This window comes from Macrobrachium rosenbergii, chromosome 15, assembly GCF_040412425.1.
Source record: "Macrobrachium rosenbergii isolate ZJJX-2024 chromosome 15, ASM4041242v1, whole genome shotgun sequence".
Lineage (NCBI taxonomy): Eukaryota > Metazoa > Arthropoda > Malacostraca > Decapoda > Palaemonidae > Macrobrachium > Macrobrachium rosenbergii.
The window spans coordinates 23,615,912-23,641,143 of NC_089755.1; the positions used below are offsets into that span (position 1 = coordinate 23,615,912).

At 41.5% G+C, this 25,232-nt stretch overlaps 1 protein-coding gene across 1 annotated transcript in view; it reads right to left on the reverse strand.

The window, feature by feature from the left end:
* The window catches only part of LOC136846461 (Golgi to ER traffic protein 4 homolog), a 127,557-nt gene that overhangs the window by 96,473 nt on the left and 5,852 nt on the right, over positions 1-25,232 (reverse strand). The window contains exon 2 of the mRNA XM_067117258.1: positions 18,256-18,334. Coding sequence (XP_066973359.1) covers positions 18,256-18,334 — 79 coding nt within the window. The remainder of the gene's footprint in view (positions 1-18,255; positions 18,335-25,232) is intronic.

Here is a 25,232-nt window from a genome sequence, read left to right on the forward strand (position 1 = left end):
ACTTTTCGTGATAAAACTATTAAAATACTATGGTAATGCTTGAGTTACGATAATTCGATTTTGCAATGGGGTAAGCAATTAATACCGATACGACAATATTATTTATAAAATATTTTTAAATTTTGCGCGGGCGCAGGCAGCAGCATAATCTGGCAGTGAGAGAGACCAAATTACATTAGACAACTTTTCCTCCATCTCTTTATCCCATCTTCTAGTTAAAAAAGTAAAAGAGAATGATGATAAAAGTATTGTTAGTAACGTTATACTCTTGCGTAAATGCGTACAGCCATAAACAACCGACCAAGAAACTGTTGTTTTGCTTATAACCGAATCAGATAACAACAGCCGTTTACCTGTATTTCAACCATTGTACGGTAATAAACAATTACCGTAGGTTATGGCACAAATGATGTTAAGTAGAATAGGACTGATATATTTTTACATTATACCCTTATTCGGTATGGATAAAAGATCATCATGGAAATACACTGCTAAATTTAAGTTGCAAGTTGTAGCTGAAGCTGAGAAAACAATGTTCAGGCTGCTAATGACTATGCTGCAAATTATCGTGCATTGGCAACATGGACGAAACTCGATCATAATTAAAATGGGAGAGAAAGTATTTTAATCAAAGCTACTAGGCATGAAAGGATACTGGGCATGAAAGAACACATTACTGTATTGTTATTTTTATGCCAATAAACGATAAATACGTAAAGCTCGTATTATGATGAAATCAAGTGAAAATAGTGAATGGAATCTTGAATTTTTTTTTAAACAAAACAAATGCCCCCTAACGGTCATCGTCGATCGTCATCTATTAACGAAAATAATTGATAAATTAATTTCACAACGAGACATATTTTAGTTATTTTTTTACTAAAAAAACACGTTGTATAACAAAAAATAACCTTGTCCCTTATAAATAAAGTACCTAGACTCTAGATTCATTTACGCTAACTAGAAGCAAGAAAAGCACTCTGAACTGAGTTAAATGCAGCGAAATAAACACCGCATAAACATTTCCAAACCAAAACATTGATGATCGCTATGATCGCAATTTATAATACAAAAGCAATACAAGAACATATACAATATTATTGGATACAGTGAATTAAGGCATAACCTTTTAAAGGATCCATGGAAAAGATGCATATTCATTATGTTGACATTTGTATAATACGATATGCGAATATAGAGTACAGCATATCGTAGGCTACGCTACTGTGTATTTATACAATATACCATAGTGTAGGCTAAGCTAATTCTTGTTTGTTATTCAATTTCTCTTTGTATTGAATTATCATAAGTCACTTTGCATGATCCTCCAGAATTAGCTGATATTAATAATTACTATACCGTGTATGTAAAGAGTATATTTTATAGTGTAGGCTAGGCTACCATATATGTATACAGTACATGGTACCGAATACCCTAGTGTAGGCTAGGCTATGTTAGAGATATGTTTTGGTATTTCTTACGTTTTTTCCAACAAACGATGGTTTTTTTGGGGAGAACCTAACCCCATTGTAAGTAGGATAATACCTGTATAAGCATTTTCAGTTTGTTTTGTGTGTCTGAACTATCAAAATAGGCAGTTCTAAGTGTTTTTAGAAGGGTTCTAGATATTTGCTGGTTTTAGCTATTTGTGGAGGGGGTGTGGTACGCATCCCCACGAATAGGGGTTTACTGTGTATGTATGTATATGTATATATATATATATATATATATATATATATATATATATATATATATATATATATATATATATATATATATATATATATATATTATATATATATATTATATATATATATATATATATATATATATATATATATATATATATATATATATATATATATATATATATATATATATATATATATATATATATATATATATATATATATATATATATATATATATATATATATATATATATATATATATATATATACACACACACACACACACACACACACACACACATAAAGCTTTGGAACCTCTTTAAATAATGCAGGGAAGATGCTTGCAGGTTTCTAAAGACCAGGGTTAGAGGGATCCTGGGGCAACTGGGGATGTAGAAATGGAGTGTTGCAATATACTGTGCCCTGTTAAGCTCACTCCTTCATGTAATGAATGACCACCCCTGCAACCACTACCCTGTGAGTGAAGGCTAAACTGCTCTGAGGTTGCAGAGCTTTTGTGCCTTGTTGGAGTCCTAGCCAACTAAAAACCCCAGACGAGCCTCTGTACCATTGATAGTGGAACTTCCTACCCGTGGGGTCTGCTGGTGTCCATTCCTTGGGGATTTTCATGGTTGGAGGAGAGGCAGTCGGGTAATAAGATTCTGGCTGTTCATGGCTGTTGACTGTTTCGTAATTATTTGCTTAGGCAAATTGTGTTGCTCAGTTGGGAGCTGTGACATGTTTGGGATCATCTAACAACAGGGAGATCATATGTTAGTGTGACAGCAAAAAAAGGTATCCTGGCAACAAACTATGGAAAACTGTCCATGGATAAGTGGATGCAGTGACTGTGGGAGTACTCAACCAACCCCCTTTTTTCCTTTTCAACTGGTCACATTAGAAAGAATATTGAATTACAGCTCGGATAGAAATACTGAAATGAAAACACAAACAGAGATGACCCAAGAAAAGTTAAAACTAAAGCACATGTGCAAAATGCGGTGTAAACAAGTGGTCCATAGACTACAAAGAGGCATGCGCATCAAAGCTAGGTAGTCTCAGTGTCTGTCTCTCCTGTCAACAAGAACAGGAGACAGCTAAGGTGAGGAGGAAAGTAGAAGAAATATCAAAGGAACCAAAGGATCTGACAAAGGATAAACTCGAAGGAGAGAGAAGAGAAGACAGGATGGAAAAGGAAATTGGAGACCTAAGAAGAGAAGTGACAGACCTTAGGAGAGAGAAACAGGAAATGAACAATGACATAGTAGAAAACAGAAAGAGTATAGTGGAGATTAGAACACAATTAGTTAAGACCAGAACCAAAAATGAAACAGAAACAAAAACTTACAAGCAAAAAGCTGACGAATTCAAGAGAGCTGTTGGTAGAAGAGTGATAGCAGCCAGAAAACATAACTGTCCCCCAAAAGGAATAAACATCAAATAGATTTGCTGTGCTCTCAGAATCAGAAGAGGAGAAAACCTTAATTGGAGATTCATTGGTAAAAGATCAGGGGGTCAAATTTTGAGGCCAAAAATAAAAATAAGAGAAAAGTTCATTCTTACCCAGGTGCAGGAACAAAGAAGATAACCAAGGTAGTGCAGAAAATCAAAGTGAAAAGTAGAAAAAGTGCAATCATAGTGCTTGGAGGACGAAACAACCTACTGTATTTCTAAAAGATTGAAGAACTAGCCAGACATAAGGTCTTGTAGCTGACCTGAGAAATGTTGTATAAAACATCCATGAGAAAACCAACAATGGCATTCTTGTAGGGCTACTGCCTAGAACCAATGAAAGCCACTACTCCCTCAGCAAGGCAATTGGAATCAACGACATACTGGAGCGAATATGTCAAGAAAAAGGCGTTAGGATTTTAAATTTTGGGACAGATTTGTAGGGAATAAAAAACTATATAAAAAAGATGGACTTGAATTTGGAAGGAGCAAAATTACTAGGAAACCCTCTTATCAAAACCTCTTGAAATAACTCATTGAACTGAACACTCACGGGAAGAAGCCAGAAAGCTTCCAGAATTTGGTTAGTAATAGCACTGCAGGAAACAGTGAAAGTAAGGGAAACGAATAAAGCCACGAGAACAAAAGAGAAGTTAGAAAAGTCCCTCAGAGTGGTGCAGTTTAATACACAATCTATTTGGAACAAAGTATATCCCTTCAAAGCACTGATAGCAAGTGAAGAATTAGACATAATAGGTATTACAAAACATGGATACAAGAGGCAACAAGAGACTTTGTAGGAGAGCACCAAATAGCAGGATATAAACTGTTAAAAAAAGATAGACCCAATAAAAAAGGTGGAGGCATTATGTTATGTGTCAAGGACCACCTCAGTCCAATAGTGTGTAATATTACAACCACTCAAGAAATAATTGGCATCAATATACTTTAAGCAGTTTACGGAAGAAGCTGACTCTAATACTAGTGTACAGACCCCCCACCATCTACAAATGTCCGACGAGGAGCTGTATGCATTACTAGGACAAGAAATAAACAACTAACTCTGCATAATAATACGAGATTTCAATGCAGCAGTACACTGGGACACTATGACCTCCACATCAAACTTAGAAGGAAAGAGACTTTTAGAATCTGTCAAAAATGAATTTCTCCACCAATGGATTGACAAACCTACCAGAGGAGACAACACGGCCTATCAACAGAAGATAACCTACTGTCTGGCCTTTCAGTAGGTGCCAATTTAGGCAAAAGCGACAATACAATTATTACATTTCATATTAATATTCGCCATGAAAAAGAAATGAAGATACTAAATAAATTAGACTATTGTCGAGGAGACCTAAAAAAACTAAAAAGAGTATCTTAAAAATCTTGAGCATGACAAGAACACAGACATAGATAACTACTGGGAAGCCTTTCTAGAAGAATACACAGAAAAACACTCCAGATGTATACCATTAAAGCAAATACGAACAAATGGAATCCCTCAGCCTATGTGGTTTAACAGAAAAATTAAAAATAAAATAAAAGAAAGAGACAGATTGCACAAATCAATGACTTCACATCCAACACCAGAAGAAGTAAGCAGGCATAAAGAATTCTTTGTGCATGTTAATAGTAGGAAGCCAATCAAAAACAACTATATAAGTCCCTTAAGAGACAATAAAGGAAACCTAGTGACCTCAGACTTGGAAAAAGTGGGGTTAATGAGTAAATTTTTTACTAGTGTTTTCACAATTGAGGACACTACCTCAGTCCCTGAACCAGCTATTAAATAAGAAGGGGCAGAACCACTTGACAAAATAATATTTGCAGAAGAAGACATTAAAAACAAAATAGAAAAACTAAACAAGTTTAAATCTCCTGGCCTGGATGGGATTCATCCAAGAGAAATTAGAGAGTTAAAAGAGGAGATAGCTCCTCACCTTTATAAAATCTACAGAGCACCAAAAGGATGGAAACTAGGTAATGTGCATCCAGTTTACAAAAAAGGTCCAAGAGAAGGGCCAGGAAATTATAGACCAATCTGTCTAACGTCAGTCCCATGTAAGATTTTTGAGTCCATAATTGCAGATCAAACTGTGGATCACATTGATAGAAACAACCTGTTGTTAAACAGTCAACACGGCTTCAAACAAAACAGATCCTGCCTATCAAACCTCTTGGAGTTTTTTTATAACATGCTTGGTATTTACAACAGTAGCAGAGCAATAGATATACTGTACTTAAATTTCCAAAAGGTCTTTCACAGTGTTCCACACAAGAAACTAAAGATAAAAGTTAGAGCTCTATGAATTGTAGGAGAAATAGCAGACTGGATTGAAGACTGGCTAACTACTAGAAAACAGGGAGTCGTAACAAGCAGTGAAGAATCAGAACAGACAGATGTGACAAGTGGACTTCCTCAGGGTTCTGTCCTTGGCCCACTCTTGTTTTTTATTTACATTAATGATATTGATGTAGGCTTAATTAGCAGGATAGCAAAATTTGCAGATGACACCAAACTAGGTGTAAATGCAGCAGACCCAGATACAGTGGAAAGTTTAAGAAATGATCTAAGGAAAATAGGAGTGGTCAAAAAGATGGCAAATGCCTTTTAACTTGGATAAGTGTAAAGTGTTACAAACAGTAACAAACAACTCTCATGCAAAGTATATGCTTCTTGGGAATGACATAAATAGTGTAGAAAAAGAAGACGACCTTGGAGTCATTATTACCCAGGACTTAAAATCCACAAAACAGTGGATAAAAGCCGAAAAGAAGACACAAAAACTAGTGGGATACATAAAGAGGCAGTTCAAATACAGGAACAAGGAAACAGTGCTGCAGCTCTACACATCCATAGTTAGACCTCATCTTGAATATGCAGTACAGCTTTGGTCACTAACACCAAGAAAGGACATAAATAGAATAGAAGGGGTACAAGCAAGAGCCACAAAGTTAATTCCATCTATCAGGCAAATAGGTTACCAAAGACGACTCGAGAGCCTGAATATATTAGGCTTAGAAACACGACGATTGCGAGGGCAACTCATAGAAACATTAAAAATACTGAAAGGCATAACAAAAGTAGACAGTAACCTCTTCACATTAAACGAAAACCAGACAAGAAATAATGGACGGAAACTAGAATTGAAGAGATACAACACATCTCATTGCAGGAACTTCTTCACATACAAGATATGTGACATATGGAATAAACTGCCACCAGAAGTTGTCAACAGCAACTATGTGGAAGAGTTTAAAAGAAATTAGGCAAAATCATTAGAACACTGTGCATGAACAGTAAAACCTGCTCCTAGAGATAAGTGAGCACATGATGTCTCCTCAGATGGACTAAAAAATCTTTGAGACGTCCTAATCCTTGTAACTCCTTGTATCTCTCTCTCTCTCTCTCTCTCTCCCTCTCTCTCTCTCTTCCTTCCTTTCTTTCTTTCTTTTGTCTCAGCCAGCCTTGTTGAATATAAGTCGAAGCTTAGAAGTACGTATGTATATACAGTATTTTTAACGGTACTAATGTTTAAGATGACTTTGAAATTATATTAATAACAATTTCAAAGATTAATACAGTAATACAGTAGGATAATGATTTAAAGTATATTTGATGTAGGATGATACTTCAAGTATACATTTGGTATTTGAACTTTCAAGATAGGCAGTTATAAGTATTTTTTGAGGGGAGAGTAGCAAGTATTCGTGGATTTTAACTATTCGCCAGGGGGGGGTCTGGAATGCATCCCCCACAAATACGGGGGGTTTACTGTAAACCCATTCTGAGTTATATCTTTTCCTATTTATCAGGTCCAATAAATTTTACCAAAAATGCAAAATTCCATAAAAATTAATCCAAAGAAACATATGATGGTAAATGGGACTCTTGGACTCAAACCTGGGAACTAATTCCTGGGGTTCAAGAGCCCCCTCACCACTTCAAGGTAGTCCCAAATCGAGGGGGTTCATTTTGTAAAGACCGAGGGTTTGTATTTGTGTAGGAACAAATATAAATAAAAAATACAGGGTGTGTATTACTGTGAGGCCGCGCAGCATTGCCAACCATTGGAGGACAGTTTTTTCAATTTTTAAAAATTTATATACATAAAACAACTTTGGGGCCTTGCTTTGGGTGTTTCAGACAATGTCGAGTGTCAGATAATTGATGGTAATTGATGGATTAATGTACATACAGGCAGTCCCTGGCTATCAGCGGGGGGTTCTGTTCTGACGGCGTGATCATAAGTGAAAATTGACGATAACCAAAAACCGGCAATTTTTGGGGCATATTGGCGCCGAAAAGTTCCAAAAATCAGCGCCTCTATTAGGTATGTATCAGCACCGATAAGAAGAAAAAGTTCCAAAAATCAGCGCCTCTATTAGGTATGTATCGGCACCGATAAGAAGAAATCCATACATGCACTGCACATGTACATTCCCTATACATTTGTTGAGGATGCCCACTTCCCTAACAAAGGTACATAATTGCTCTATATTACACTCCTCCCACAGAGAGGAACCTGTCTTAGATCCCTAAGACTGGCACATTCGACCAGCAAATGTCTCACAGTAAAGGGGACGATACAACTATCACAGAATTGAGGGTTTTCACCTGACATTAAGAACCCATGAGTGAGTCTTGTAGTATGTCCAATCCTTAGCCTGCGCACCATAGTTTCTAGTTTCCTTAGTAGTGCGTCACTGACTTATGGCGATCCCGACTTATGATGGATTCAATCTTACGGCACTTTTTCAGTGCTCTTAACATCATTTTACAGCGCTGTAACTTGATGTTGCATCAAGTTAATGGCACTTATGGCGGTGTAACTTGATGCAACAACAAGTTACGGCACCAAACATCAAGTTACAGCATCATAAGCACCGATAACAGCAAAACACCGACTTACAGCAGAAGTCGAGGACCTACATATAGGGATATGACCAAGTAGATGATGATGTAATACTGCACATCATCTGGTTTGTCTCAATATTTTCCCAATGGGACTGCAAAAAGTTTCTCATTTTCTGACATACAAAAACCCTATATGGTAGTAGGCATCTTTTGGGTTCCTGAGAAGTGACTGCTGACTTATCAAGTTAATCAGCTTGCATGTTATCAAGAACCGTAACTTGGGAGGGCACCCAGCAAAAATTTACTTCTTTACCTCTTCTTTTCACTAACAACAGCCATTCCATAATCTCTAAAATCAGTGGCTGTAAATACTTATAAAGATTCTCAAGACAGATGAACACTTCTTGAGTCACAATATATAGTAAAGCTCTTTCCATTAAGAATTAAAGTTTCTTTTAAGGCCTTTAAAACTGTATGCAGTTCTGCTGTAAAAATAGATGCAACAGATTATAATCTCCCGCTTTTTTCTAACATCAAGAAAGAAGACTCCAAAGCCGACGCTAGCATCTGACTTGGGCCATATGTGAAACTTGCAACGGAATTATAATGTTGGGAGGAATGATCTAAAAATATTTAATCACAATATCTACAACATTGCTAACCAAATATCTAGCCTGTAAAGTCTCAATCCTTGGGCTGTTAATTGACTGTTAATTGAATTCACTCTAAAAGTAAATGGTTGGGGTTACTTGGCGTGATTTTCATAAAATTTCATGTCTTTCATTTCTGATATAAATGCTGATTAAGCACTTAGGAAGCCTCTGAAATCTGCACCAGCTCGAACCAGCAGATGTTGGTAACATAGACCCAGAGGTATCTCAACAGTCTCTACAAGCATGCTCTCAGTGAAAGATAACAAATACTCCAGTAGCTGAATAGTCTACTTCTTATATTTACTTCTTGTTCATCATCTGCCTTCTTGCACATGATGAATTAAATCAAGCATTTCAAGGTTATTTGGCTTCGTTGAGGTGAGGACTTCACACCTGTACGTTAATTCTGAAAAGACTAAAGTTTGTATACAGCAGTCTCAATATATGAGTTCGGTCAGCACCCAAGGAAGTGTGGGACAGAACTTTCAGGACATTGGTTACTTTCAAGCAGTCTGTCTAATATTTTTCAGGTGTGAAATCCAAGTCAGCTTGTTATCAAAAACCAGCCTAAGAAACCTTGTTTCAGCAACACACGGAATTCTCTACCCCTGTATGAGTAGATCTGGATCGGGATGACTCCTCTTATATGGTATGGTTACCATTTTACTATGTGAAAACCTAAAACCATTCCCTTTACTTTAATATCAATGCAGAGCTGAAGGCAGTGTTTAGCCACTGCAATCCTTGTTGCTGCAAGGTAAACAAGGTTATGCTTAGAACCCTACCTTGCGGCACTCCCTCCTTCTTGTTCTAATATATCTGACATTGTTGCTCCAACTTGAACATGAATAGTCTACTTCTTATATAAGCATTAATAAAATGAGGCAAATTGCCTCTCTAGTTACATTCATACAGAACCCTCTGAATGCCCTATCTCCATGTTGTGTTACACGCCTTATTAAGATTCAAGAAAACTGAAATGATGCAGTTTGTTAACAAAAGTTTCTTATATTAAAGATTACATTGGAACCAACATGATATTTTCATAATAAAATTAAGTTCCATATATAGTTGCCAAGTAATTTAGTTATAATTTCTAACTCGTGAGGCAACCTTTATTTAAAAAATCACGGTAGCACTTCAACAGTTTAGTGTAGGTAACAAGACCTGCCCACTAACGGGAGTACTGGAAACAACTTAGCTGAAAACCTCATTTTGTTGGTGCCCTTATGTCCATGAGAGGGGAGGAGGGCGGGCTCCGATTCTGTAATTACTTGGTAAGTATACATGTAACAATTTTACTATGAAAATACCATTTTCATATAAGTAACTTAACAAGTAATTAAATAGCTGAATCCCACATTGAATGGGGGTGGGATACATGAACATGTTCTATTCCAAAACATTAAGGCATGGTAATGACTTTGAAACAGAAAAACTTCTAGCACTGAAGCAATGAGTGTTGTTTTCTTATGTGGTAAGAGAGCTACTGCAGGTGAATACTGCCTCTGGTTAGTGCTCAACCTGCAGTGGCGTGGCGGTAAAGCCATGGGGCGACTATAATTAAGTGGGAGCTTTGCAGCAAAGAATAGAATCGATGGCTAGCAAAGCATATATAAGTGCCTTGACCTGGTTGCAGTACCGATATAAAAAACAACCAGGCAGCACTGTCATCTACACTGAAAAACACCACAGTCCATCCACTGAGACTGGTGGGTACTCCAGGTACACTGTACTCCCTGGCTCCCAAAAATTCGACACCCTACTTCAAGGTGAAGAGATAGGAGAAAAAGAGAGATTCCTATGCATCCTCCCCAGTACCATGCCAGCCACTGAAAATGGCCCCAAGGTACTATAATTTTCAAACACTATTACAAATTCTTTCAAGTAGTGAGACGAGAAGATCGGTTCACAATTCCAATAGGCCGACTACAGAATGAAAGTGAGGGACATATTCTGCTTGAAAACTAATAAGGTAGAGACTGCCCTGACGTCATGAGCTTTCACTTTAATTAAAAAGTAAGCAAAACGTCCTCCTGAACCTAACAGTGTGCCTCAGAAATTAAGTCTTTAATGAAGAAGGACAGTGCGCTCTTAAGTCATAGGGCAAGACGGGTTCTTGATAGAGCACCTCACAGGGTGAGATGGATTCTTGACAGAGCACCAGAGGTTACTGCATGGTTCTCTGATCTTCTCAGTCCTGCTCAGGTAATACCTTAAAGCCCTAGCAGGACAAAGAACACTCTCTTCTTGCTCAGAGCCAAGGTATCCGTTAAAGTCTTAATGGAGAAAGAATGGGGCTTCCAAGTAAGGTTTCTCTGAGAAGAGGAATGAAGGGGTTAAAAAGAGGGACCTGTCAGCCACTTCAACACTATGTCCAGGTTCCAGGACACCGGACCTTCCTTTCTTTGCTAGACATATCAAAAGACTTGACGAGGTCAAGCTCTGGGATTGATGCAAGATCAGGACCCCTCTGTTTAACACTGAACTAAACACAGCTTGACACCCCTTAATGGTGGAGGACGAGAGATTTCTAGATCTCCTCACGTAAAGAAGGGTCACAGATGTCTCAGAAGAAGAGACGTTGAGTCTGAGACACCAGTGTTGGAAAATCACCCACTTAGCCTGGAAGATGTGGCTAGGAAAACAAAGCCTGCATCTTGCAATAGCCTCTGCAGAGCATCTTGAAAATCCTTACACTCTGACAATGCTACCAGACAGTCTAAGCCTGCCAGGGCAAGAGCGGACAACCCTTTGGTATCTCTTAAGGGGGCCGGCCGGCTACAATATATGGAGGGATAGGACGAAAAATGCAAAATCCTGAAAAAAATATATGCGCTTTGTATGGCAATGGAGAATGTGCCTACGAAATATTTTGCCAAGATTCCTTTTAGTTTCGTAGTTACAGGGTATTTAGTAAAAGTAACTCAGTGAGCCAAAAACATCGATCCCTACAAGAAAATGTAGTATGTCTTCTGTTATCGTACATTTTTATAATTATTACATTTTATATCAAACAAATTGTGAGCAATGGCATCTCTCACAACTCCACGCATCATAACAGAGTCACAGCAGCTACCTTCCTCAGTTTGATCAGAAGCGTCATAAGGGGTGCACGTCATTTTTTCACCTCTTGTCATTCGATCACTTTTACGTCTGTTTTTCTTTCTTTTGGCAAAAATTCATCATGCCAAAGAGGAAAAGACAAGTAAAACATCTTTTATCCCTACAAGAGAAGAAGATTAGCTCCAAGAAGAGTTCAAGAACCGATAATATTAGTGGAATTAGTGAAAGAGAGTGGAGTACTATTATGAGGGAGGGTCGGCTCACTCGCCTCGGTGCCAGGCTACGCCTCACCTTGAACTCACTCCCTTCTACATCCACTGCTGGTGCTTTCACGTACAAGACTCGTATTGGTATAAGCACGTCACTGCTGGAAAGCAAAGGAAGTAGCAACAATAGCGAAGATATTGATGAGGAAGATAATGAACTCGTTCTCATAAGTAGAAAAAGATTTGAGAGATTTGTGCTAAAAGATTGCCTGGGTGCACATGTACAAAAAATTATATAGTGCAATTTGAAAACGATGGTTTTGAAACAACAATTAAAATAAAACCTGGCCACAGTGAGTAGCTTGGGCAGCTATGAAACCTCTCGTAAGAGAATAATACCCTGCAGCAGGAAAAAAGCAGGGGGGACCAGGAGCCTAAAGAAGCAAGATTTTTAGCAAATGGATCTTCATTTATGATTAAATTATGATAAATAACATAGTTTTGGTTTATTAATACCCAAAAATGATTATAACATTCACAATTGCCATGATTTATTAACATTGTCTTTGTAGAAATACAAAGAAAACTCTGAACGCCCGTATCTCAAAACTATACTTTTGACCTTCAAAATCTATCTCCCTCCTCAGTTTTAAAGCTATAGCATTGAAATTTGGTACATAGCTTTGTAAGACGTTCTAGAACAATAAAATGAAGCCCTTTTTAAAATTTATCATAATTTTTTTATGTGATTGTTTGCATGATTTTTCCAGTTTTTTTTTTTTACCCAAACTAAAAAATTCATATCTAGCAAAAAAATTACTTTTACAAAAAAAACTCTTCATTTTATTGGAGGTCTACATCAGGTCTATATATGGCAGTAATCTCAGGTCTTAATATTAAGTATCCAGGGAGGAGATAGATTTTGAAAAATGGTTATTTTCGGGATAAATCGCGCTGGCGTCACAAAACCAAAGGTCAGAGGCAAAAATCATATGCGGTTTGGAGATGTCCTAAGCCCCCCTATTAAGTGGTATGAATGTTAAAGTCCTGCCCTTAAAAAACGGTAGTAGCCGGCCGGCCCCCTTAAAGTGAGGTTGTCTGAGTAGACATGGTTTTTTAAGGGAAGGAGTCTTGGAAAGTCCACCCGCAACCATGGCAGGTCCTGGAACTAGTCTTTCATGGGCCAGAATGGGGCTAGATCCAGGTCCGAGAACAAAAGCAAGGAAGGCGATGGTTCCTGGCGGTGGCAAACAGGTCCAATGTTGGCCTGCCCAATAGTATCGCAGATTCCGACAGACCAGGGAATTCAAGTGGGAAGGACCTACTTTTCGATAGCTCAGTTAGTCCGCCGAAAAATTTAGTTTGCCCTGAATAAATCGAGTAACTAGACTCACTTGATTTGATCTGTCCACAGCAGAAGGTCTCTTCCTGTCTGGCATAGAGAAATTGTGTGAGTGCTGCCTCGCTTTCGTATGTACATTAGGGCTGTGGTACTGTGAATGGACTACCACAGTCTTGTTGTGAACTAGGGTCGAGAAGCACTGAAGCCCTAAGTGAATTGCCTTCAGCTCTCTGACGCTGATGTGAAGGTTCTGTTCTTCCAGCGACCATGTCCCGGAAACTTCCTAGTTCCCCAAGAGGACTCCTCAACCTAGAACTGAGGAGTCTGAATAGAAGTCTAGTTCTGGGCTCAGATGATGAGAGGCTTCCCTTCTGAAAGTCTGCGTTTGGACCACCAACACCGGTCTGACTTGATCTCCGGGTTTATGGGAAAAGAGTAGGTGTCCAGTTGTGTTTCCACCCCAGTTGGCCTTGAGGAAGAATGCAAAACTCTCCTAAGAAGTTTGCCTAACTTGATGAACTTCTTGATGGATGAGAGAGTCCCCAGTAGGCTCATCCACTAATGGGCCGAGCAAGACGAAGGGCTAGAAACCTGTGGACCATCTGAAGGCAGCTGGCGATTCTCTTGGCAGACGGAAAAGCCCAAAAAGTCCGAGAGTTGAGACTTATCCCCAAACAGAGAAACCCTTGCAATGGGGCGATCTGGGGCTTCTGAGGGTAGATGATAATTACCAGTTTCTGAGAGAGATGTTCAAGTTCTTTGTGCAATTTTCCCTCGAAGGGGATCAGAGAAGCAAGTTGTCCAGATATAAACTGACATTTATGCCTATTAAATGAAGTCATTTTTCTAGAGGAGTGAGGACTCGAGTGAACACTTGAGATGCTGTAGAGAGGACGAAACAAAGAGCCCAAACCCGGAAGATTTAGCCGGTGCCAGGCTGGTGGGGTGCCTGAGAGTGTCCTGGAAGACGAACCTTAGATACTTCCTGGAGTCCAGATGGCTGGGGAAGTGGAAGCACACATCCTGCATATCCAAGGATATAATCCAATCGCCCTGGTGAACGGATGAAAGGACTGGCTGGTTTGTCTCCATCTGAACTTTATCTGCCAGATGAAGAGATTGAGGGCACTTACAATGAGGACTGGTCTCCAAACCCCAATGATTTGGGGGCCACAAGCAGACGGTAGTAGAAGCCCTCCGAGTTGATATCCTTGACTACTTCTACGACTCTCTTTCAAAGGAGAGAGGAGACCTTCAAAAGGGCTGAATGCTTTCCCTAGCCTCTGAGTAGGCCGTCAAAATGATGGGAGAAGGGACCAAAGGGGGCTCTCCATGAACGGAATGGAGAAGCCCTCCCTCAGAACCTTGACAATCCACTGTTCTGTCCCTCTGGTACTCTGCTTCCCCCAAAGTTGAGAAGACTGACTCCCACTTGTGCATGGAGGAGTTCTTCCTCATTTCTTGGTCAAGGACTTAGTTCCTCTTGATAGTTCTGGCTGAGAAGCAGACAGTGGAGTGGGTCCTAGACTGGACTTGGGCTTACTCCCTGGAAAGGGATGTTGCTGGAGAGGAGACACCATCTTAGGGACAAATGCGGACAAATCCTTGGGGCGTTTGGAAGAATGTGCCAGAAGATATCCTAAGTCGACTTCTATGGAGGTCCGACTTCTGGGTCTGAGTGACTCCTTTAGTGGAACGGGAGCACCAAAAAACTCTTCTTCAAAACCCCCAAAAAGAGAAAAAAACTGCAAGTTCAAAAAGCCATCCCTGATGGTCTTGTCTGCATGAGAAAGGACTCTTAACCAGTCCGAGGTGAAGTCTCCAACTAAAACATTGCAATCTTCAATCTTCTCAACTAGCATTCTCACCATCCAGTCCAAGAAACTGAAACTTCAAACAACAGAGGGATCTTTGACAAGGAAGTCAAATTCTGCCACTGAAAAAAACAATTTTCACTACCGAAATCACAGAGCATCGAGAAGAAGGAGCTTCCCCGGTGGCATAGGAAAGAAACCTCCTACGGATTAACCACAAGGGAGGAAAGACGAGAGACACCTTCCCTTGCTCCCTCTTAGCAGGAAACCAAACTTCAATCTCCTTGAGTACCTTCCTAGAAGATGAGGAAAGCACAATTGTGGGGGCCTAGGTCTGTCATTTGGATGGCTCCTCATCAGGAAGGTCGTGGTAGGCAAGACTGAGGCTAGCTGAAGCCAAAAAATGGTAGGAAAGCTAGCCCGCAAATATTGAAGGAGAGCTGCATTGGCTATGAGATCCGTGATTAGAAACAGGTGCTTGGCGCTCCGAGCAGGAGATTGATAGTAAAGAGTTGGCACCAGGCACTTGGGAGCTGGCGCTGGGCACTTGAGAGTTGGCACCAGGTGCTTGGCAACTGGCGTCGAGCGCTTGAGAGCTGGCACTGGGTGCTCAGAAACTGGCAGCAGATGCTTAATCAGAGCAAGAGAAGGCTTGTCAGGGTCCATATTTTTCAGTTATTGGTGCCTCTCTTAGGTATGTATCAGCACCAATATGCGATTATCGGCACTGATAACCAGAAATCAATGCAAAGCAGCATTGAAAATTGCAGATTTTCATCGCTTGGCAAGCCCCAAAAACTGGATCACCAATAACCAAGCCCGCTGATAACTGGTGACTGTGTGTACTTCTTAACAGGCACTGGACTCCCCATCGGATCAGGACCCTGACTGAGGCTTGCAGAAGACCACTTAAAATTTTAGGACGGGAAGAGTTGAATGGGTTGATGCCCCTTACACAAGAGTACTGTATCTATACATGTTAAGGAAAATCTTAGCCTCATTTCCTCAAGGGTATCCCATTAACTGTTGGGTTCAATATCCCTCACACAAAAGTATTTATATATACATGTCAAGGAAAAATCTAGTCAAATTTCCTTAAATGCTCATTATGAAACCCGAAAAGAAAAAGGGCAAAATTTGAAAAAAGTAAAAGGAATACTCAAAGTTCTCCCTCCAAGCTCCAAGTGTAGTTCCTCTAGTCCCAGGGTCTCTTTTCTGGGAAGGCAAGCTCCAACTCCTGTTGCACTGGGTGCTCTGCCTCAGGTAGACCATGCCTCCTCCACGGAAACTGGCTCTATCTCAAAGAGTCTCCCTCCCCCTCTATTGACACTGCTCCTGGACATTGTTACCTACTGCAGAGGAGCAACCCATCAAAGGGGTGAGAGAAACAGGGGAAAGCTCTGGCCATGCATGAGTCATCTTACTCAGCTCTCCTTCACTAAGTAAGAAAGCTCTCTCCTCCCCCAACTCCCTGGCATCAAAGTGTACCTTTCTTTCTCTACTCTGGAACTTGGTTGCCAGGGGGAGTGGAGGAAAAGGGAAGAAGGGAGTAGACAAGGGGCCTCAACCACTTCGCAGGCCTAGGCTGCTCCCCTTCTTCCCCCTACTCATCGATGTTGGGGAAGGTGGGGAGGTGGGATCATCTGCGGGGAAACTCAAATGGGCTGCCATATTGTTTCCTGAACCTTTTCAGAGGATGTCTGACCTCTCTAATTCGTTTCTATTGTCTCCATCTGTCTGGCACAGGTTACTCATCAGACAGTGGCATGGGAATGACAGTAAATGCAAGAGATGTTGCTGAATATGGGGGCCTTGGGGGAGATGGAATCATGGGAGGGAGAGGGGGAAGGATGCATTGTACTTTCTCTGGAGGAATATTGCCATTCACATGCTTCCTCAAGCTCTTCGTTGGGTGAGTCGGTAGAGCTGCGGACTGGTACTCGCTGGGCCGGAGTTCGATTCCCCGACCGGCTGATGAAGAGTTAGAGGAATTTATTTCTGGTGATAGAAATTCATTTCTCGCTATAATGTGGTTTGGATTCCACAATAAGCTGTAGGTCCCGTTGCTAAATAACCAGCCCTAGGAGAGCTGTTAATCAGCTCGGTGGTCTGGTAAAACTAAGGTACACTTAACTTTTTAACATGCTTCCTCATCTCATCTAAGGCCCACTGAAGTGCCTGCTCTCCCTCACACTTGATGCACTTATTGACCCTAAATCATTTTCTCCCCTGACATGAACACCAAACTGAGTGTGGATCTCCCTCTATGAGGGCTATAAATTACTGCACAGCCTACTTTGATCAACACAACACCTGAATTCGGGCTCATTTCCTCCACAGTAGCCATAATACTAACATATCCCTCATTAGTGAGACACACAAATCACCACATTGACAAAGGTCGCCCATGTGGTTTGCACACCACAAACAAAGAAAGCACTCTAGTCACCTCATGCCCAAAATCTCACAAATTTCTATTAATTCTTCATTCACTTGGATGCCAGAGAGGTACAAGCACAAAAAGGTAACTGTATGCACCATAAAACACAGGAATATCCTGTGCACATGGCACACACAAAGAGAAATTCCAGCCAAGAAAATGGGAGACAATCAAGACAATCAAGCATTCTGACAGCTCAGAAAACATTGGAAGAGTTAGACCATAATAATGAAGTCATGACAGATCATGGGCCAGGGTGATAGGATTTTATTTTTGAGTCAAGACAGCCAAAATGCACCTTCTCTGAGTAACTCCATTTATGAAAGCGTAGGTTTGTATCACTGTTGGAACAATTTATGTCAGAAAAGCCAAAATTACATATAGCGCAGTACCTACTATTAAGCTGAAGAACAATGGCAGTGGTGGTAAGAAATGAAAAAATCAGCTGAAGCCCCAAGTCAGATAAAAACATTGTTGTGTACCACTAAACCAGGAAAAGGAATAAATGAAACAAAGTTCAACTTATCATTGATGTTACTCAAAAGTAATAGGCTAGAACTCTGTCAGCAACATATTTTAGTCCACATCAGATATAAATGAATCAGTAAGATTTGTCTCAAAATGGATACTCAAATTCTCATCTTTTGTGCCAAAATCATAAGTACATCTACATATTTTATAAATAGATATAAACCTGGAGAAATCAGACAAAAAAGTCCCAACTTACTTGATCATGCTGCAAAAGAAGAGATGCTCCATCATACAACAAATCGAGGACTTCATCATATTTCTGTTGACCACAATATCTGCAAAGGGAAAAATATTAAAAAATCCTTAATTGCTACCCACATCACAAACATGATATAAAAATTACAGCTCTCAGATCTTAATGACATAATAGCAAAATTTTAAAAGTACATAACAAGTAACTGCATAGCTATTAGTTTCACTTAACCGTGGCAGTTCAAAATTTGAAATTCACAGTAATGTGCTATTGTTTTAGTGTAGGTAACTAGACCCCGCCCACTTTTGGGGAAGAATAGGTACAACAGTGCTTAAGAGCTCATATCGTTTCTGCCAGTCAAATGAACAACATTTGGTTGAGCGGCTCTGATTTGAATTTCTCTGGATGGTTGTATCTTTTGCCTTTGGTGAAGTATTCATTCGTGTTGGTTGCGAGCTATTTATTAGCTTAGCTAGTTCCATTGTGACTAATTTTGATTCACTATGTCGGACTCTAGCTTGTATAGTATTAGGTATTGCAGCGAAAGGCTGCAATACTAGACTTACTTCTGCTAAGCATGACTGGTGCACTGTGTTGCCATTGTAGAGAGCAAATTTGCTTCCTTGAGCATAAATGTGATGAATGAAAAGACTGGGATCAGAGTAAATGGAGTCTTGGATGAGCATCTAGATACACTCCAGAAAGACAGACAGAGAAAGGCGGCTGCTAGAGCCGAGGCTCGAGGTTTAGCTAGTCACGTTTCCACTCTGAAATCAGATATTACTGTTCAACCTGTGCCTTCTACACCTGTGACTGCTTTCTCCCCTATCACCAGCCCTCCAACTTTTCCCAAACTCCACTACCTGGCTCCCACTAAAACTGGACGCTTGGTCCCTGGACGTCCGCTCACAGATCCAGCGGACAGATCTGAAGCCTGCAATTCGGACACTATGCTTCCAAAGGGAGGACACTCGGAAGCTAGATGTCCATAAGACGGACACTCGGACACTTGGTGACTGTCATACGTCACTGAGAGAAGAATCTCAGGTCTGCTGGAACATATAGGAGATTTCTCATTGTCACTACACATCTCTTCATGGGTCAGGAGTCACCGTGAAAAACACCTAGAACTTCTGTCAAGGCCAATTTGAGTCTGACGACAACTGGAGGGCACTATAAGTGATGCCCCTCCAACAGCAGTCTGAGGGTCTTCCACTACACGAACTGTGAGCGACAGGTTCTACCAAGGTCGTGACTTCCTGTGGGCAAACCCCACCAACCTCCTTTGGACCTTCGGAATATCTTCTTCCTTCCACCTAGAAGAGTCGGGGAGGGAGGGGGCACTCTGGAACCACGGGATGCTTGGATATTGCTGGGCGCCTATGAGCGCTGGACGAGAGTTTTAATGCCAAATACTGGCGCTCCACAACTGGAAGTTCAGAAGACAAATACCATGGACTTCCAAACCAGAATCTATATCACTAAAGCACATCACCTTGGATGCCTTTTCAATGGTTGTCTGCCGATGCCTTGGGCAAACCCCCTCAGACTCCCCTGGATCACAAGTATGTCTTCTCCCAGGTTTAGGGGAGCAGGACAGTGACCTTTAGTTCTAGGAAATCTGACAGGCCGGATAGTCATCTCATCCCCTACACTTCCGGCAAGACGCCTTTTCAGTGGCTCTCTGTCCCAACCTGGGACAGTACAAGAGGTTCAATTGCAGGGGGGTCAATTACCTGGGGAACTTCCCATCAGCCTCCATTAGACTATTAGCATGACTTCTCCCAAGTACAGGGGAGTATGACAGTGACTTAGGTCTAGGAGAACTGATGGGCCGGATAATCACCTCCTCCACTGCACAACACTACACTATTACAAGGTTAACTTCTGTTAACCCATACACAAGGCTGGCAAAGGCACAGGGAGGAAGTGAGGAAGCCAGGCATGGGAGAAGATAAGAGGGCTAGTAGCAAGAGAGAAAAAATTAATTTGGGAAGAGTTGGCACCAGGCGATTGGGAGCTGGCACCGGGCACTGGGTGCTCCCAGGATGTGGATGGAGCCAGGTGTAGCTGGGCACCAGGCGAGCTAGTAGCTCCAGAAGCTAGCGGGCGTCCCTGGGTACTCAGCGCTGATTCTCGGCTGTCAAGAAAGTCTATCTAACCAAAAGCCTCTTGCCGCCAAAATAAGTAATTCGTCTCCATACTACATTCTGCCCTTACACTTTTTCAGTTCTCTGCAAAGGAATGTGTAATAACAAAATGTTCTAAATCAATTCTTTACCAACAATTGTTATGAAGTGCACAAAGTACCATCCACAAAACATATCTTGATTCCTTATCAAACGTTATTTGAGACTTGCCGATGTGTATTCGCCACCGAAAACATTGGTTCAGTAGCGAACACAATATATTCATTATAATATGCTACTCGGTAATGGAGAGTTAACCAACTGATTGCAAAATCGCTGTAGCGAAATATGATAAACTTGAATCAGATCTTAATAACAAAACAATAAAATACTAATCCTGCAGGCTCGAAGGCTACTCGAAATCAGTGATGATATTCCACTGAAATCCGGTTATCTAACTGGCGAATAATAAACAAAGCTGCTGCTAACATGACATTTTTATGATAAAATAAAGTTTTATATATACTTACCAATTACATAGCTATTGGTTCCCTAACCTACAGCAGCTTAAAAATTCAAAATGCACGCGGTGGCACTGTTATCGTAGTATGTAGGTGGCAACGTCCCGCCCACCATCCGGGACTCGAGGAAACAACCCGGGGAGGGCTCAATTCATTTTATTCTCTAATGTCCATGCAAGGGGAGGAGGGCGGGCTCCAATCATGTAATTACTTGGTAAGTATATGTAAGACTTTATCATAAAAATGTCATTTTTATAAAGTAACTTACCAAGTAATTACATAGCTGATTCCACATTGTTAGGAGGTGGGAAAGAGCATGGACATATTCTACTCCAAAGCATTAAGTAAGTAATGAAACTGAAATAGAAAGGTTGCTAACATTGAATAAATGTTTGTTGTTTCCTTTACCTGCTCAAAAAGCAGCTGCAGGTAGGTACTGCCTCTGGTCGGCGCTTCTCTCAACTTGTAGTGGACGTGGCAGTATAGCCAAGGGTCACCACTACATTAGTGGGAACTTTGCAGCGGAGGAAGTACACCGTATGCTGACAAAGTTTTAAAAGATGCCCTTGCCCTGGGCGAAGACCAGAATACAAAATGACAACACTATCACCTACACCACAGAATAAAACCAAAACTCAACCATTATCAATAATAAAATATGAACTGGTGGGTACTCCAGGTACAGTGTACCCCAAGGCTTCCCATCGACTCAAAACCTTAAGTCAAGGCGAATTGATAGCAAAGGAACAGAGAGATTCCCTATGCTTCCTCTCCCAGCACCATGCCAGCCATGGATAAAGGTCCTAAAGTGCTACAATTTTCAAACATGGTTTCTACGTCCTTGAGGTAGTGTGAGGCATATATGGACTTGCATCTCCAGAATGTCGAGGAAGTTGCGACTGCCCTAATTTCGTAAGCCTTAACCTTAAGTAATGGAAAGGCTTCTTCCTGGATCTGAGAGTGGGCTTCTAATATTAACTCTCTCAGAAAAAAGGATATGGCATTTTTGGAGAGCAGGCAAACTGGGTTTCTTACAGAGCACCAGAGTTGCTCAAAGATCCTCTGATCTTTTCTGTCCTCTGAAGATAGTAACTGAGGCACCTAACTAGACAGAGGAGTCTTTCTTCTTCCTCAGGTCCTAAGATGTCCATAAGGTTCTTGATGACAAAGGATCTAGGCCAGGGTTTAGTAGGGTCCTTGTTCTTTGCGAGGAAACCAAGAGAAAGAGAGCAGACTGCGTCCTCTCATGTAAAGCCTATTCTCTTGTTTATTGCCTGTAACTCGCTAATATGTTTGGCAGTAGCGAGAGCCACGAAAAAGAGAGTCTTTTTCGTGAGATTCCTGAGGGAAACAGAATGAAGAGGTTCGAATTGAGGACCTGAAAGCCACTTCAGTACAACGTCTAAGTTCCAAGAGACGTTGGAAGAACTTTCTTTCTTGGATGTATCGAAGGATTTGATAAAGTCGGTGATATCTTGATTAGAAGACAGGTCCATTCCTCTGTGCTTAAAAAGTGAGCTGAACATCGACCTGTACCCTTTGATGGTAGAGGTCGATAGCTTCCTGACGGACTTTAGGAATATCAAAAAGTCGGCTATTTGGCTTATAGATGTCTCAGAAGAAGACGTTATGGCGGCTGCACCACCTTCTGAAGACTGCTCATTTTGATTTGTAGAGCTTTGTAGAAGAAGCTCGTCTGCATTTCGCAATTGCCTCTGCAGCCTGTTATGAAAACCTTTTTGCTCTGACAAGGCACTTGACAGTCTGAAGCCTGTCAGGGCCAGAGCAGATAACCATTGATGGAATCTGAGAAAGTGGGGTTGTTTTTGTGGAAGGAGTCTTGGGTAGTCTACCAGGAGTCGAATTAAGTCTGGAAACCATTACTTGTTCAGCCAAAATGGGGCTACTAGGGTCATGGAGGTGTTCTAATGTGTCGACAGCTTGTTGATTACTTCCCTGATCACTCCGAAAGGAGGGAAGGTGTATGCATCTAAGTCTGTCCAGTCCAAAAGCAAGGCATCCGTGCTCCATGCTTGAGGATCCTGGACCGGAGAGCAAAAGAGGGGAAGACGGTGGTTTCTCGACGTTTCGAAAAGATCCACTGTGGGTTTGCCCCTCAATTCCGCAGGTTGTTGCAGACTATCGGGTCTAAGGTCCATTCGGTTGGAAGGACCTGTTTGAGGCGGCTTAATTCGTCTGCAATCACGTTCATTCTCCCTTGAATGAACCGGGTGACAAGAAAGACTTGGTTCTCCTCCGCCCACAGAAGGAGATCCCTCACTGTCTCGCACAGAGAGAAGGAATGAGTGCCCCCATTTGCGAATGTAAGCAAGAGCCATAGTGTTGTCCGCGTGTACTACAATCTTCTTCCCACCGACCAGGTCCAAGAAGGACTGAAGGCCCAGGTGAATTGCTCTCAGTTCCTTTACGTTGATGTGAGAATTCTGTTGTACTGTGCCGTAGTCCATGTTCCGGAGACTTCCTGGCCGTCCAGAAGGGCGCCCCAGCCTAGGTTGGAGGCATCTGAATAAAATAGAAGGTCTGGGTGCACTGGGAGAAGAGACTTCCCTTCCTGAAGTCTTTCTCCGCATGACCACCACCAGAGATCCTCTTTGATTTCCGACGTAATCGCGAAGATGAAAGAGTCTGGTTGGGTTTTTCTGCACCAATTCGCTTTGAGGAAAAACTGAAGGGGTCTCATGTGCAGTCTGCCTAGCTTTACAAACTGCTCTACTGAAGCTAGGGTCTCCAGAAGACTCATCCACTGCACTGCTGAGCAGAAAGGAAGAGCAAGGAACTGACTGACAGTTTGAAGGCAGTTCTCGACTCTTTTGGGCGACAGAAAAGCCAGAAAAGTCCGAGAGTTCAGTATCATCCGTAAAAAGGGAATCTCCTGAGTCGGTGTCAGACGGGATTTCTTTTTGTTTATGAGAATGCCTAACTCCTGTGTCAGGCAAAGAGTTCTTCTTAAGTCCTCCACGCACTTTTCCTCTTCTGACAAGCGGAGAAGCCAATCATCTAGATACAAGTTGATGTTGGTTTCCAGAAGGTGAAGACAATTCCCCAGAGGAGCAAGGATTCATGTGAAAACTTGAGGAGCCGTCAATAAGCCAAAGCATGGGGCCCAGAACTGTAGTATCCTGTCCTGAAAAACAAAACATAGAAATTTTCGTGAGTTTGGATGAACAGGGACGTGAAAATAAGCATCCTGCATATCCAGGGTGACCATCCAGTCCCCCTGTTGTACTGAGGACATCACTGAGCGAATGGTCTCCATATGAAACTTAGTCTTCAGTATGAACACATTCAAGGAGCTGACATCCAGAACTGGCCTCCAGCCCCACAAGGCCTTCCGAACCACAAGAAGGAGATTGTAGAAACCCTCTGAGAGGCGATCTAATATTTCTTCCACTGCTCCTTTGGAAAGAAGGGATTCGACTTCTTGAGAGCCAAAAACTTCGTGGAACCTTTTGAATACGCTGTCAAGGCGATTGGAGATGTAACTAAAGGAGGAGCCTTTACAAAAGGAATGGAGTAGCCCTCCTTGTGAACCTTGATCACCCAGGGGTCTGCTCCTCTGCCCTCCCATTCCTTCCAATAAAGTAGAAGTCTGGCTCCCACCTGGGCGTGGAGGACTAACTTCTCACTTCTTGGGGTTGGATTTGAGGGAAGACCTTTTAATGGACTTTGCAGGAGGTCGGAAGTTTGATCTGGGTCGGGGCTGAGTCTTACCTCTCCCTCGACAAAAGGGTTGAGACTGAAGAGGAGAGAATGATCTTGATGTGGAAGGCACAGGCTCCTTAGGACGTCTAGTGGACTGTGCCAACAAGTCTGAGGTGGGTTTACTCTGCAAGTCCGAAAGAACCTCCTTCACTGTGTTTTGAGGCAAGAGGTGAGACTTGTCTAAAGGAGCAAAAACTAGAGCTGACTTCTGAGTCGGCGAGACTCCTTTCAAGGTGAACGAACACCAGAGCTCCCTCTTCTTAAGGAGGCCCGTAGAAAATAGGGAGGCGAGTTCTAAAGAGCCATCTCTAATTGTTCTGTCTGAGCATGAAAGAACTCCTTGTCAATCGGAGGCAAAATCCTCAGCCAGATCAGGATAATCTTCAATCTTCCTCACTAGTGCCCCGATGGCACAATCGAGGAAACTAAATATTTCAAACACCTTAAATATATTCTTGATAAGGTGATCCAGTTCAGTGGAGGAAAACAATATCTTGGCCGACAAAGAAGCCGTTCTACGAGATGAATCCACCAGACCAGAGAAGTCCCCTTGGGAGGAGGCAGAAACTCCCAAGGAAAGAGCTTCCCCAGCGTCATAATAAGAGTA